Raw genomic sequence first — 15,573 nt, 5'->3', positions numbered from 1 at the left:
GAGTGTAAAATTTGAAACTAAAATTGACAATGGGAAAAAAAAAAGTTTTTAAAGTGCCCCCGTGCTCGCACACATACGTATGTTGTGCCCACGTATGTAAATGGCATTCAAACCACACATGTGAGGTATCGTCATGAAGGTTAGAGCGAGAGCAACAATTCTATCCCAAGACCACCTCTAACTTTAACCACTAGGCTACTGCCCACCGTCAAATGACGGCGGGATGATGAGCCTCATGTTCTGGGAGGACGTCATATGACGTCTGAACCACTAGGGGGCACGCACGCACACCTGCTGCGTCGCTGGGAACCCAATGCGACCCCTTCCCTGCCAGACACATTTACACAGTAATCAGTGCATATTTATAGCACTGTTCGCTGTATAAATGTGAATGGTCACAATAAAAAATCGCAGGTTGCCGCCATTGCTAGTAAAAAAAAAAAAAATGCTATAAGTCTATCCCCTATTTTGTAGCCGCTATAACTTTTTTGCGCAAACCAATCAATTTTTTTTTTTTAATACCAAAAATATTTAGAACGTACGTATCGGCCAAAACTGAGGAAAAAATGTGTTTTTATATATTTTTGGGGGAAATTTATTATAGCAAAAAGTAAAAAAAATATTGCTTTTTCTTTCAAAATTGTCGCTCTTATTTTGTTTATAGCGCAAAAAATAAAAACTGCAGAGGTGATCAAATACCACCAAAAGAAAGCTCTATTTGTGGGGGAAATAATGATTAAAATTTCATTTGGGTACAGTGTTGCATGACCGTGCAATTGTCATTCAAAATGTGAAAGCGCTGAAAGCTGAAAAATGGCTTGGGCAGGAAGGGGGTGAAAGTGCCCAGTATTGAGGTGGTTAAACAGGTAACGTGTAAAAAAAAAAAATTTACAAGCGTTGCCTATAAAGACTGAACTTTGGCTCCATTCCACGAGTGTGCACAGTTTTAAAGCGTGACATGTTGGGTTTCCATTTACTCAGCGTGACATCTTTCACATTATACAAAAAGATTGGGCTTACTTTAATGTGTTTGATTTTTTTTTTTTGTTTTAATTCATGAATCTCTGCTAAAAAAAAAACATGTTTTTTTCCTGAGTATGGAAGTGGTTAAGCGGGGGGCCTCTCTAGTAAACTGGTAAGTATTTTAGGGGTAAAAATTTTGCTCTAGGTGCCGTGTGGGAAACCTTGCAGAACTACATACATTACTTATTTGTTCTGATATGAGTGCAAGTGTAATTTCAATTTGAAGCACCAAGTTATTTGTACTGTCCTCGGAAGCATAGTATTGTATATAGATTCTTTTCTTTCTCCAACTTTTTTTTTTTTTTTTTACCCTCACCTTATTGCTGTAACTGAGCCCTTATAACAATGAATGCATTTCCCTAAACATTTGTCTACCAGGACATTTTTTATTCTTTTTTGCTTTGCACACGTTAAAGAGTGTTACTAAACCCAGTAATATGAAAATAGTTCATATGCCCCTCCCCCCTCTCCCACAGTGGCCACAGCTTATAAATCATCTCTTTACATTCTAATATTGCCATTATATACCTTTTTGGCTGATCTGTTTACCACAGTCAGTCATAAACTAAGCAGTTTCTCCATTTCTGAGAGTTCAGGTAGGAGGAGATTTCCATTGCAGCCTGTATACACGCCCACGTGTGATCCCAATATCATGTGACCTGGCTAGCTCTGAGAATAAGTAAATATTCTTTCCAGCACAAAAGACTGAGCATGTGCAGGTTGGCTACCCTGCCTGTTTTATCTGGCCTTCCCCAGATAGAAAGTTGAGGAAGGGGGAGGATCTGTGCATACAGCATAAAATAGCCTTTTTACACAATGCAGAGGATTAACCCCTTCAGTTCCACAGGGAAGTATAACAAGCATGCTATGCTGCATATATAGACTGATAATACTGTTGTGGGTTAAGTAACACTTTTTAAAAATGACTTTAAACCCCTAAACATATTTTATGAAGTAGAGGCCATGTAGAATAAGCTGGTGACCGTTGCAATTTTTTATGTTGCATGAGATTAGCACAACTGTTTACCAAACACATTTTTAGGAAAAAGATACATTAAAATACATTTTGGTGCACATTTTGTTGGAAATAAAAAATATAGGGTTTTCGTCGAGTAGATAGATACCAAATGTGTCAAAACGTAAACTTTATGTTCGCCAGTGAAATGGCGAAAAACGACGGAATTATCTCATGTGTGGCACACCAGCGGTGGTTTTTTGTTTTTAACACTTGTTTTCATTTAGCTTTGTTGCTTTCACGAGGGCTAACAGGCAGGTGACTGGTCCTCTTCAGGGAGACTGTAGGGGCCTGAGACACCCCCAATGTCTTCCCTGCACTGCAGCTAATCAAGCATAGATCATGAACCTGGAAGTGATGTTTCCGGGTTCATTCATAGCAGAGGACATCAGGGAATATATGTTCCTCAATCTCCCAGTCTTCTTGAAGGAACAACAGAGCAGAACAACTATCATGTTTGCCACCAGAGGGGTAGAGCAGCATCTGTACTATAAAAGTGACCTACACTCTGATCACTTTTACATGAAAGATCATCTGCTTACAAAAATACCAAGCTCCCAGCTGCAGGAGCAGCTGTGAGCTTGTTGTAACCCCTTGAATACCAGTACCTTACTAGACAAGAGGTTAATGTGAAGGAGGAGGCAGCTTAAGTAAAGCAATGTCTCTCTTCAGCCTTCATTCAGAAGCTTTAGGCTCCATTCACACCTAGGCGTTTTAACACCTGAAGCCCGACGCTATTGCAGCCTAAAATACGCTGGAGGGGTGATTTAACATTGTTCTCTATGGAGATGGTTCACATCTCCACGCCGAAACGCTGTACGCCTGAAGCTCAAAACAAGTCCCTGACCCTTTTTTTCAGGCGGCTTCGGCGTTCGACATAGCCGACAATGTGTAAATCACCCCTCCAGCGAAAACAAGGTTAAAAAAACTATGCGTTTTGTCGCGGCAAATCGCGGTACAAAACGCCGCAATTTGTCGCGGCAAATCGCGGTACAAAACGCCCCGCTAAGGTGTGAATGCAGCCTTAATAGCTGAATTGTTTTGCTAAATATTATTTTTCAGTAAATATAAATTAGAGCTGCCTGTCCATTGCTCAGAAGCTCATTGTGAAAATATTTCTTTATAGGTCACAGAGATTGTGCAAATTCTTTGACACAAAATGAAGTGCCACCTCGTTCATCAGTGGTGGCATGGGCAGAGAAAAGGCCAAGGTAAGTCCACAATATAACAGATGTTCCTTGGGCTGCCTTCATGAAATTTTCTCTTCACCCATTCGATGTCTTTTGACTAGCCTTGGTAAAGTTGTCACTATGTAATATCCGTGTGTCTGAAATTATTCTCTACAACAGAATGACACAACAAAAATCTCCTCTGCGTGTACTAGAAAGGGTTACCTGTAGACAATGTATGACCCGCTGTCCTTGGTAAAAGCAGTCAGATTCTTCTAAGCCAATGATCTTTTTTTTTTTAACTGTGGAGCTCCATGTTGTAAACCTGCCTCTACCTTGGTGATTAACAGCCTGCCCTCTATCTGTCGTACATCTGGTAAGCAAGGAGAATCTGTCATGAAATGCATACTGGACTGCCATTGCTGACCCTTTGAAAATGCTAATTGCTGGCATGCATGATGATCTGATGACTAAATAACTTTCTGAATCATTGATTCTGAATAAGTACGTTGATGAGGAAAGTGGCAGAGATGATAGAAGGTCCTGATTAAAAATTATTTTCTCTTTCGTTCATGGTTGGACACCACCTTAATCTTGACAAAAAAGGGTATTAGCCTTCATTCAGGAGTGACTAGGCAGAAACTTATAGAAAGTGTTAAACACATCACACACCATACAGTATCGCCCAGGGAGCGGTCCCTCCGGGTATAACCCCTCTCTCTGCATCTCGCAGAACATTTTTTTTTTCTGCCTAGCCAAGTAGAACACATGGCTCCCTTCGGTCCCATGGGCCTGGAGATCTATTCCAAATGTAATTTTTTTTTTTGTTCCTGTGATCTACGATCAAACGCTGACTGGGTGACAGGCTGGATCCCAGATCCTTGTAGTCTCCCCAGTTTCGGCCATCGAGCGTGTGCTGACCGTAGCTATGCGCTGGGTCGTCCACGACATGCCCGTCGCTCTACGGGTGGCCGGTGAGCTACACGCTCCAGGGCACGCATATGACCGGTCTACAGGGCCGAGTCGCAGCGGCCGGGCCGACAGTCACCTCCATAACCATGCGGAAGATGGTCGGTCTGGGATGCTTCCAGCAGAATCCACGCAGGAAGGGTAAGTAGTAATCCCCTGCTTTGGCAGGAGGATATAGCTGGACATTCCCGGGGATGTCGAGTAGGGGGTCCCATCCTTCCTTCCCTTCCGTCTTCCCTAGGCTCTCTAAGCTAGGCTGGCTGCTGGGGCCGGAGATTCACCTAGGAGGGGGGCTCCACCTGTGAGGGAACTGCGCTGTACGTCCGTTTACAAATGCTATGAGCTGCCATGAAAAGTTTGCTTACCTGTCGGTGGCCATTTTGCCTGTACTCCACGCTGTTTGGCCTGTATCTGCTAATCGGCCATTTTTCCTGTGGTTCACGCTGGGTTTGGCCTCGCTCGGTGGCCATGTTTTTGTGGTCCGCGCCTTGTTTTGCCTCTATCGGCTGCTTGGCGGCGATTTTGCCTGTGCTCCACACTGTGTTGGGCCTCTCTCTGCTAATCGACGGCCATTTTGCCTGTGGTCCACGCTGTGCTCTGGTCCACGCTGTGTTTTTGCCTCTACTTGCCGCTCGGCGGCCATGTTCTTTTGGCCCACGGCGTTGTTTGGCCTCTATCTTGACGCTCAGCGGCCATTTTCTCGCGGTCCACGCTGTATCGCATCATTTAAATGGCACAAGCTTGCAGACACATGCTGCGGAGTGGTCAGACTGACACAGACGGCTGACAAGGAAGCAGTTCAAGTAGGAAGCGGATGGCAGACGTACTATACTGTTCAAGGGTGGTGAGTCCTCTGGGGGGGGGGGGGGTACCCCTCATCTCTTTTGCAGCTAGGAGGGTGGGTTGTTGTACCTTGCCTTGGAGTCCCTGTGGGTGTCAGGCGCATGACGTCAGAAGCAGACGCCTTTTCCCCTGAAACACCTGCGCTAGCAATTGATGCCCCTGCACCCGATGTATCGGACGCTATGTCAGCAGTCCTAGATGCTTTCGTTGCCAAGGTGGAAGCGGCGTGTGGGAAAATGGGGGGTAAAAAAACGCCCCCTTCCCGCCATCTTCTGCGGACAATTTTGATGCTCATGACCCTGGCTCTGATGTATCTGAGGATGTGGACCAAGATCGGCCGGACAGTGAGGATGAATCCGGATCAGCACGGGAAAAGGCTCTGGTAGGTGATCTCATCACCGCAGTGCGAGATACTCTAAAAATAGAGGAGTCTACTGAAGCAACATAGGCGTCGGTCCCTTTCGGGTTCTGTAAGCCGACCGGGACTGCAAAGGTGTTTTCTTGTGTGTCTTATCTAGGCAAACTTTTATACAAGGAGTGGGACAAACCACAGAAGTCCCTAAAAACTTAACGGTGTGTTACCCTCTTGAGGAGAGTATCCTGAAAAAAATGTACCTCTCCCCCGCTAGTGGACACTCCTGTGTCCAGATTAAACAAGGTAACCACGATTCTGGTAGAAGGGGCTCCTGCTTTCAAGGACACTGCGGACAAGAAGGCTGAGGCGGTCACCCGCAACCTATACAAGGTGGTGGGCTCAGCTGTGCGCCCAACGATGGTTGGGGCCCTGGTGTCTCAGACACCTCACAGAATGGGCAAAGATGCTGCACAATGGGTTAAAGGCACATCGGGCTCTCTTGGACGAGGTAGCTCTGGCTGACCAGTTCGTACAAGGCCTAAAATTTGTTTGAGAGTCAGCCCTGGACACTATTCCTCTGCTGGCCAGAGCCTCAAGCTATGTGGTGGCGTTACGCCGTCTACTTTGGCTAAAGTGTTGGTCGGCAGACCAATCTTCCAAGAAGGCACTGATGGATTTGCCCTTTAAGGGCGACAGATTTTTGGAGAATCCCTGGATGACATTATTAAAGAAGCCACAGGGGGTAAGAGTGCGCTGCTCCCAGCGCGGCAAGTAAACGATCCCAGGCCAACAAAGCGCCTGCTGAGGGACAGAAGCATCCCTGGTTTCGCGAGCCCAACAAGCCTGCAAACAAATCTACATCCGGATGAAGGTCTGTCCCCACCCATCTCTCGGGTGGGGGGACATCTTCGCGAATTTGCGACCCGGTGGATATCTCAGATTCCTGACCGGTGGGTTTGTGCAGTAGTTTCCTCATGGTACAAGATAGTTTCTCTCTTGCCCACCAAACAGATTTCTTGGGGGGTTCAGTCGACCCAGGGTCACTGGACTCCAGAGAAATCCCACTTGCCGATCAATGTCCTGGAACTTCGGGCAATCAGGCTGTGCGTCTCAGATGCTATAGGCGCGTCCAGTCAGGGTCCCAGCGAGGCAAGTAAACGATCCCAGGCCAACAAAGCGCCTGCTTGAGGGACAAAAGCATCCCTGGTTTCGCAAGCCCAACAAGCCTGCAAACAAATCTACATCCGGATGAAAGTCTGTTTCAGCTCCATTGCCAAAGATGGGGCACGCCAGATGTAGATCTCCTGGCGTCTCGACTCAATCGGAAGGTATTGAGGTTTGTGGCAAGGTCAAGAGACCCATGGGCACACGCAACAGATGCCTTGGTGGCACCACGGAGTCAGTACCGGGTAATCTATGCCTTCCCTCCCCTGAGTCTCCTTCCTCATCTGCTTTGCAGATGGGATTCCAGTGATTCTAATTGCTCCGGATTGGCCTCGGCAACCTTGGTACGCCGACCTAGTGAGTCTAGTAGCAGATGTCCCTTGGCGTCTACCGCTGAGAGAGGACCTGCTGTCGCAAGGTCCCATACTTCATCCTGCTTTACAGTCGCTGGCTTTAACGGCATGGCACGGGACTCTGCATTAAAGATTTTGGTGGGCGTTACGGGGAGATGAGGGGGCGTGGCTTAGCACAGCAGGGTGAGTGCGTGACGCGACGGCCGAGTTCCCGCACAGCACATTGGCAGACTTCCCACATAAGCTCATTGAGGTGCAAAGCTGCAGAGGGACACAGGAATGCTGGGGACCATGAGTTGGTGGATACAGGCACTCCAGTGACACGATTACTAGCATCAGGCTAAACGGTGGATAGCAACTTCAGCTGGACTATAGTTTAGCAGTGGATGCGTTGTTTTATGTTTATAGTACCTCCACTTTTGTGCTTGGTACTATGCGTTCCAGAAATTCATGGACGAAGGACGCTAAAACGGGCAAATTCCTCTAAAAGGGTTCCAAAGGCTTCTCCATCAGGCTCAGAGGATCCTGGCCATGCTTCCACAATGCTTTGCTCCCCAGATGAACCAGAGCTGGCTGACCAGGTTGAGCCATTGGAACCGTCAGGTGCTGCAGCTGCCCCTGCCTATGTCAATGAAGAAGTTCTTTCCTCACCCCATTTAGGGTTGGAGGAACGGTTGGTATCTTTATTCGCGTTTTTTTCCCAGTGTGGAAAGACACGCAGTAGGTCCTCCTCCCCTCTCGAAGTCCTGAGGCCACAGAGCAACAGTGGACAAGGGGAGACAAGTTACTTTCAGGTGAAAAGGAAGGGGTCAGTCTGGTGAGTCCTCTTCAGAGGAATCTACCGTGGAGGAACTCTTTTCAACCTCACAATCTGAGAAGTTGACGGTGCAATCTTTTACAGAGATGGATCGTTCAGCATTTAAGTTGCCCATAACAGAGGGAGGCCGGTTTCTTCATTGGGTTCCTAAAAGGCTCCCCAGACTATATATACATTTCCTGTCCATTCTTTGTTGGAACAGCTTGTGTATATGAGGATTGGTATCATCCAGATAAACATTTTCTTCCTCCGAAAAGTTTTTCTGTACTGTATGCCAGGGAAGAGAAATTCACCAGGAAGTGGACTGTGCCAGCTGTCGATGCTGCCATCTCCTGTGTGAATAAAAGTCTAACCTGTCCTATGGATAATGTTCAGGGATCCAACAGATAAGAGACTGGAATCTTTACTAAAATCCTCTTTCTCTATAGCAGGTGCTGTAGCTCAACCTGCAATAGCAGCGATAGGCATTTGTCAATCCCTAAAAGATCAGATGAAGCAGGTACTCAGGATGGTTCCTGCTTAGCAAGACTGAGACTTGGCCGACCTGCCAAAGGCATTATGTTTTGCAGTGGACGCTATTAAGGACTCTATTCGTCAGGCCTCGCACCTTACGCTCCTGTTGGTGCACGTGCGTAGAATCCTGTGGTTGAAAAATTGGTCAGCCGAGGCACCTTGTAAAAATATTTTGGCTGGTTTTACGGGGAACGTTTGTTTGGGGATGATTTGGACAAATACATCCAAAATATTTCAAGTGGGAAGAGTACTTATCTACCAGTTTAAAAAAGGAGTAGGCGTCCTTTTAAACGGTCTTCCTCTCCAACTCCAGGAACGTCCGCCTCTAGACAGTCACGACGGCCTCCGCTGTCAGGGTCAAGAGGGGAACCCCAAGGTTAGTCCCAGGAACATAAAAAGCCCTGGGGATGGAAAGCTACTAAGCAGAGTCCCAAGGGCTCCTTATGAAGGGGTGCCCCCGCTCTATTGAGTGGGGGGAAGGCTCCTGCAGTACTCGGGAACTTGGCGGGAGGTGTCTCCCTCCCGAGAAAGGCATTGCTTTGGGACATCCCACATAGTAATTACTATGCAGCTCTGTTTCCCGTGTTGTACGAAAAAGAAAATAGGATTTTTATAACTGCTTACCTGTAAAATCCTTTTCTTCGAGTACATCACGGGACACAGAGCTCCCGCCCCTCTTCTAGGGATACTTTTTGCTTTGCTACAAAAACATGTATGGGAGGGGTTATATAGGGGAGGGGACTTCCTGTCTTGGGTTTCCCAGCATCCATCACCTAAAGGTAGGCCTATAACCCACATAGTAATTACTATGTAGCTCTGTGTCCCGTGATGTACAGGTAAGCCGTTTTAAAAATCCTATTCACCTTTCTAAAAATATAATAAATGCACATTTTTTTGCAGGTAAAAAGTTTGCATTTATTATTTTTTTGTTAGGAGCCTGTAAAGTATTGCACCCATGATCCGCAGATCACTGGTCTAATCTCAGGCTACTTCAGACTTTCTGTGTAGAGGTATGAGCAGGCAGTTACTGAATGACAGGTAAAATCAATGAATCACTAGAGTGCTTGCCAGCGCCCTGGTAGTTCATGGAGATCTACAAGCCATCAGCCGCAAAGGCTGTTTGGTACTCGTAGTTCATTCATTCACAGAACTCTGAATGAACGACAAAGCCCTGTGGGACAATTCTTTTCAAATTGTGACAGGGGGATAAGGGAGAGGCTACAGGAGCAGGCACATGTTGCATGTTCCCCCTCTAAAATTGGGTGAAGCATGTTGCATAGTAGGCAAGGTTGAAAAAGACACAAGTCCATCAAACCCAACCTATGTGTGCGATTTTATGTTGGTATTGCATTGTATATCCCTGTATGCTGTGATCGTTCAGGTGCCTAATAGTTTTTTAAATTACATGAAACATGTTCCCAAAGGTGAACTTATCCTTTAAAGCTTTACTCCACTCAAAACTTCTCTACATATGCCATAACTTTAAAAATCATTCCAGCTCGATTAATTTTAATAAGCTTATGCAGGCATTTTAATTTTCTACCCACCTTCTGAGCACATTGCAAGGTTGCCTGTTCTTCATGTTAGATTAATTAAATGCCCAAGATCTCCTACAAGAAAATTCCCTCAGATGGATTTCTTAAGAGAAGCCTGTGGATAACTAAACCCAGTAGTATCTGTCTTATACCCATGATAACTGTATTGTGTACATTGACCCTTTAATGAGTATATTAAAAATTATCCTTTGAATTTCAGGCACATAACAAGAATTTGAGCTTGATCAGTATTAATTATTTTTTTTGTTCGCAGGCCCCTCTCACAGCCACCATTTGCTCTTCACTGTGCTGATGATGTTGATGTGACTTCTGGAGACAGTATTAGCCTTGCTCGATCTATCAGCAAGGACAGCCTGGCTTCAAACATCATAAATGCCACTCCTAAACACCAGCTGCCTAATTCATCTGCACCGTTCAGTTCAAGGAGTCTTTTAGGACATGTGGATATAGAGGATGAGGAGGAAGAACTTGTTGCATATATTAGATCAGGTGACTCATCCAATCATGGAGACCTTGAATTGCAGAGCATCTCTTCCCGTGCCTCAAGCCAGCAGGCAACAGCAAGGTCTCCAAGGAGGCCACAACCCGATGAAGAAAACATGGGTGGCTTCTTCTTAGAACCTCTAATGCCCGCAGTCCTTAAAAAGGCAAAAGAAAAACAAATGGTCCATAAAAGGGAAGAATACGGTGAAAGCAAGCCAAAGGGATTTGTTCATAGGCGTGAAAATGAAGGCACTACTCAGTCTTTCCCCCGAAAGAAAATCACTACTAATCACACTGCACATAATTTGAATAGAACTTATACCCCTGTCTGTAGTTCAGAACTCCCTACCACAGAAAGTCCTAGGATTGAACCTTTACAGGCATCAATAGAAAGTGGTACTGGCCCTTTTCGACCTCTTGCCACCAGTAGCATCGATCCATCGGTTGAGCCTAGTAGTGGATTTTTTCTTCATGATTCTAAGTCGGACATGGGTGATGAAGAAAAGCTGGCACAACTCTCACTAGATATAGTCAAAGATCCAGAAAGCACATGGACGTTATCAAGGCAAGACTCTGACTCAGACAATCTGGATCTAGAAGAGGAGTGTGATCAAGAACTTGTTACTCCTCATCCGGTATGCAAATACATTGGTGAAGAAGAGTCGGCTAAGCTGCAGGAAGACATGAAAGTAAAGGAAAATGATGACAAAGATGATGCCAGTGGACGCTCAAGTCCCTGTTTAAGCACCATTTCCCAGGTCAGCAGTGTCTCTTTGGCTAGTGGGAGCGTGCGAATGACTAGTTTTGCAGAGAGAAAGTTTCAAAGACTTAATAGTTATGAAACAAAATCTAGTACGAGCAGTTCACAGAAAACCACCCCTGATGGTTCTGAATGCTGTCTTCCCCCACTGACCACCTGGAAGCAGCGCAGGGAGCAGAGTCCTGGTGGACAAAACAAAGACCACACTAATGTCTTGGCTTCTGAACTTGTACAACTTCACATGCAACTGGAGGAGAAGAGGCGAGCCATCGAAGCTCAGAAGAAAAAGATGGAGTCTTTGTCAGCACGTCAGCGGTTAAAATTGGGGAAGGCAGCATTCTTGAATGTTGTGAAAAAGAGCAAGCATGAAGGGTCCTCTCATCCGTTGAGGATAGAACATCCACTGAAGGACTTCACCAAGCAAACTGAGGCAGATATGGTGACTATCACCTCTAAAGCTGAACAAGTTCTTGAAAAAGCGGACCTCCCAAGTGAAGTTTCTAAGCAGCCAAAGGTTCAAGAAGTTTTAGAACAGAAGCTGAAAGAGCTTGATTTGGATGAAGTTGAAGTGTGTAATGTGGTAGCCGATGCCAGTCCCGATGATGCCGATTCTGAGGTCGATGTGACGGAGTGTAACCTCTCCATTGAAAAGTTGAACGAGACCATAAGCACCCTACAGCAGGCAATACTAAAAATATCTCAACAACAAGAACTGCTCATGAAAGCCCCAGCGTCTGTGCTCCCAGCCCTCAAGACGAATAGCCAGGACCTCAAATTAAACCCACCTGTTCACTTTGTAGAGCCTCTATCTCCACCAGGAACTGGTACAGGATCTCGTAAAAATCGGTTTGGTCAGGGTCGAAACCCACGCTCTTCTCGGGCCTCTGAACATAAAATGTTTAAAGAAAAAATGCACAACTCTTCCCGTGTTATAACCCCAACACAAAGTATAGAGACGTTGCCTCATTTAAAATCAGTTCCAGCTCTAAAATCTCCCATCAATCCTACAGGCGATGTATCGGATAAAAGTGCAGAACAAAGCGAAGGGCACCCCGATAATCCTACAGGTGCCTTCCGACTACATGAGGAAAACAACCAGAGGACATTTGTTCTCTCCACCTCCAAAGATGCCAATATTCTATCAGACCAGGCATATAAGGATGTTGTCAACAGTTCACGAGCGGCTTGTGTGGGCTCCTCAGAAAGTTCTGGCAAAGAGAACGTTCCTGTGGATGAGCGGCTCAAGAACAAGTCTAGTCTGATAGAGGTTGATCTTTCTGAGCTTATAGATCCTGATGAAGAGGTAGGGACAGATAATCCAGAGAACTCAACAGATGCTATTGGCGAAGATCAGAAATCTGGAGTTGGATTTTTCTTCAAAGTGAGTCATGTTTTTTATTGTTTGCATGAAGTCACAACTGACCTAGTTTTCTCCAGACAGACCAAAAAAGTACATCTTTAAAGTGGTTTTAAACTGTTGCATCACTTGTACCTACAGGTAAGCCTAGAATAAGGCTTTACCTGTAGGTACTATAAATATCTCCCAAACTTGGAGTTTCGGAGATATTCACTATATGCGCTGCTGCCGACATCATCGGCGTATGCACACTGAAGAAACAGCCTGCTCGTGCCGTTTCTTTAGTACCTGTGCCGTGGCTGGCGGCATCCGCGTGCATGTGCGGGAGTGAAGTCATCGCAGTACCAGAGCTTGCGAACCTGGAAGTAACTCCGGTGAATGATGTTGGCTGTGGGAGCAGAGTGCGGGGCATTGTTCTTAGGCAAGTACAGTAATACCTCATATTGCAAGTTTACGAGCGTTCCGCAATACGAGCGGCTATTTTTGTTTAAATCCTGACTCTGTTTGCGAGCGTTGTCTCGCAAAACAAGCAGGATTCAAGCAAATGGGGTGTGCAGTACCTCATTGGTCAGAGGTGCGAGGGCGCGCTGGTGACACTCGGAGCTGCTTGGAAACTCTCCGTTCCCGAGCACATCCGAGCGGTCTCCCAGTGTTTCTGGCAGCCCCCCCCCCACACCTCTGGCCACATGCGATACTGCATACGATGGCAGTCACTGTGGAACTAATTATCTGAGTTTCCATTGACTCCTATGGGAGTGCTTTGGATTACAAGCATTCTTCTGGAACAAATTATGCTGTAATGCAAGGTACCACTGTATTTCATAATTTCACAATAGCTCAGTGGGGGAAATCGTTCTGCTAACATCGTATAGTTAGTACAGGATCCTTTTTTCTTTTTTTTTTAACCCAGCTGGCTCAATGGGGGAAAAAAAAAACTGTTGGAGGCTTTAGTGGTTTCTGGCAACTGTGTCTTTCTTCAAATCTGTTGTGTTGGCAAAAGGCTTATACAAAATGCCACAGCTTTGTGTGCAACTGTGGTAGGGACAGGTGATGAGCTTTGCTGAGGTAGATACTAATGTGAGTGCTTCAGTGTTTGTAGTCAGCTGTAGAATATTTTAATGTTTAAAAGATAGTGTATGTTCCTGTATTCGCTGATGTGAGTGATTCAGTGTTTGTGTACCACATTGTGAAATATGTCGGAGCTTTTAAAAATATGGTAATGAATTAAAGTCTCCATTTTAAAACTGACTTCCATGGTTTGTCTTATCACTTCCAGGATGACCAGAAAGCAGAGGATGAGCTGGCCAAGAGGCGAGCTGCATTTCTGTTGAAGCAACAGAGGAAGGCAGAAGAGGCTCGTCTCAGGAAACTGCAGCTGGAGGCCGAAGTTGAACTAAAAAGAGATGAAGCCCGGTAAATATGCATAGAGCAATCACAAATGTAACGAATATATGAATTGTCCCACCACTGAGGATCTCAGTACAGCTTGGGAACTTAGTTTGGTTTATTATGTTAAGCAACTTTGTGAGCTTATCTATTGGGCAGTGCAAAGAGCAGAGCTGATAAAACAAAAACTGTTCAGCTTGGTTGCAGAATGTCTCTCTACTGTTCCCTAACAATCCAGCAAAAGGTGCTCTACATTTTATGATCCATGGTTTCTTTACATTTAAAGGCGAAAAGCTGAGGAAGATCGGATACGAAAGGATGAGGAGAAGGCCAGAAGGGAACTCATCAAACAGGAGTATCTACGACGGAAACAACAACAAATATTGGAGGAGCAAGGGCTAGGACGGCCTAAAACCAAACCCAAACCCAAAAAGTCTCGTCCAAAATCTGTCCATCGAGAAGAATCATACAGCGACTCAGGAACCAAATATTCCTCTACACGTAAGTGTGTTGTAGATGGCATTTTAGTTCAGTCAGCTTTTGGTTCCTTATTGCAGCACTTTGTCGTCTTCCCTGTTAACAGAATAAGTTCTAAGTGCTCTCATTGCTCCTCTTCTGCATCATCCCCCTTGTATTCCAAAAATTGGAACCTATCCAGTGTCTGTATCTCTCCCTAATGGATTGTAAGATTAATTGTGGACTAGGTTTTTTTTTTTCTTATTTTATGCATTGTACTGTATATGCTCCATGCACTAAAATGTCAGTTAAAACAAAAATTTGAGAACGGCATTTCAAATATTGCTTCTATCCCCCTCCTTGTTTTTCTATAGCTGACAACTTGAGCAGTGCGCAGTCGGGGTCTAGTCTGTCATTGGCATCTGGAGCAACTACAGAGGCAGAAAGTGTCCACTCTGGCGGAACACCGTCACACAGGTACTTTTCACTATAAATTTATACTTGTATAAGGGTGCAATCACCTGTTTGAAAGGGCACGGGTTGAAACGGACAACATTGTTGGAAGAAGAAGAAAAATCTGCTCATCCTTGCACAAATTGTTCCATCGCTGTTACGACTTTGACAGTGACCAGTTTCTGTGCTATATGGTGGAGCTGAGTGATCAGGTTGATCTGTCTAGAATAGATTATAAGGAACACTGCGACAACCAGTAATGCTTGTTGCCTCCTTGCAGTTCAGGATATTCAAGCACCTCTAAAAATTTAGAGCATTTCTTGTATTTAGTCATCAAGGAAGATGAGTAAGTGAATGTGTATTCCATTTGGTAGTTTTGCAGTCACGTGTATTTATTTTTCCTTCATTTAGAGTGGATTCTGTTGAAACCTTGTCATTGGGAAGCAGACACCAGAGCAGAACCGCAGAACGAGATTGGGAGAATGCATCCACCGCATCATCTATAGCATCAGTGGCGGAATATTCAGGTATGCTATTCTCTCTTCTCATGACTCTGTTGTGCTGTCTGACTGTTTAACCCTTTCATTCCTAAGCCTATTTCTGACATTTGGTGTTTACAAGTTAAAATCTGTATTTTTTGCTAAAAAAAATTTTTTAGAACCCCCAAACATATATATATTTTTTTAGCAGAGAATTTTGAGAATAAAATGGCGATTGTTGCAATATTTTGTCACACTGTATTTGTGCAGTGGTGTTCTAAATGCAACTTTTTTGCAAAAAACCCTTTCATGAATTAAAAAAAGAAAAAATTAAGGTAGCCCGTGCGAGATTGCGGGGAGGAGGGCGCTTTAAAAAAAATTCTCATTTATTTTTATAATATACAATTGTGTGTTTGTTTTCT

At 45.0% G+C, this 15,573-nt stretch overlaps 1 protein-coding gene across 3 annotated transcripts in view; it reads left to right on the top strand.

Moving 5' to 3' along the window:
• The window catches only part of CAMSAP1 (calmodulin regulated spectrin associated protein 1), an 83,053-nt gene that overhangs the window by 52,225 nt on the left and 15,255 nt on the right, over positions 1–15,573 (top strand). For all 3 annotated transcript variants that reach the window (XM_040324179.1, XM_040324177.1, XM_040324178.1), the window contains 6 exons: positions 3,165–3,249; positions 10,031–12,401; positions 13,654–13,790; positions 14,050–14,264; positions 14,594–14,696; positions 15,084–15,199. In XM_040324179.1, the coding sequence (XP_040180113.1) occupies positions 3,165–3,249; positions 10,031–12,401; positions 13,654–13,790; positions 14,050–14,264; positions 14,594–14,696; positions 15,084–15,199 (3,027 nt within the window). The remainder of the gene's footprint in view (positions 1–3,164; positions 3,250–10,030; positions 12,402–13,653; positions 13,791–14,049; positions 14,265–14,593; positions 14,697–15,083; positions 15,200–15,573) is intronic.

This window comes from Rana temporaria, chromosome 9, assembly GCF_905171775.1.
Source record: "Rana temporaria chromosome 9, aRanTem1.1, whole genome shotgun sequence".
Lineage (NCBI taxonomy): Eukaryota > Metazoa > Chordata > Amphibia > Anura > Ranidae > Rana > Rana temporaria.
The sequence above is the reverse complement of the archived record's forward strand: the minus strand, read 5'-3'. Positions and strand labels throughout refer to the sequence as shown.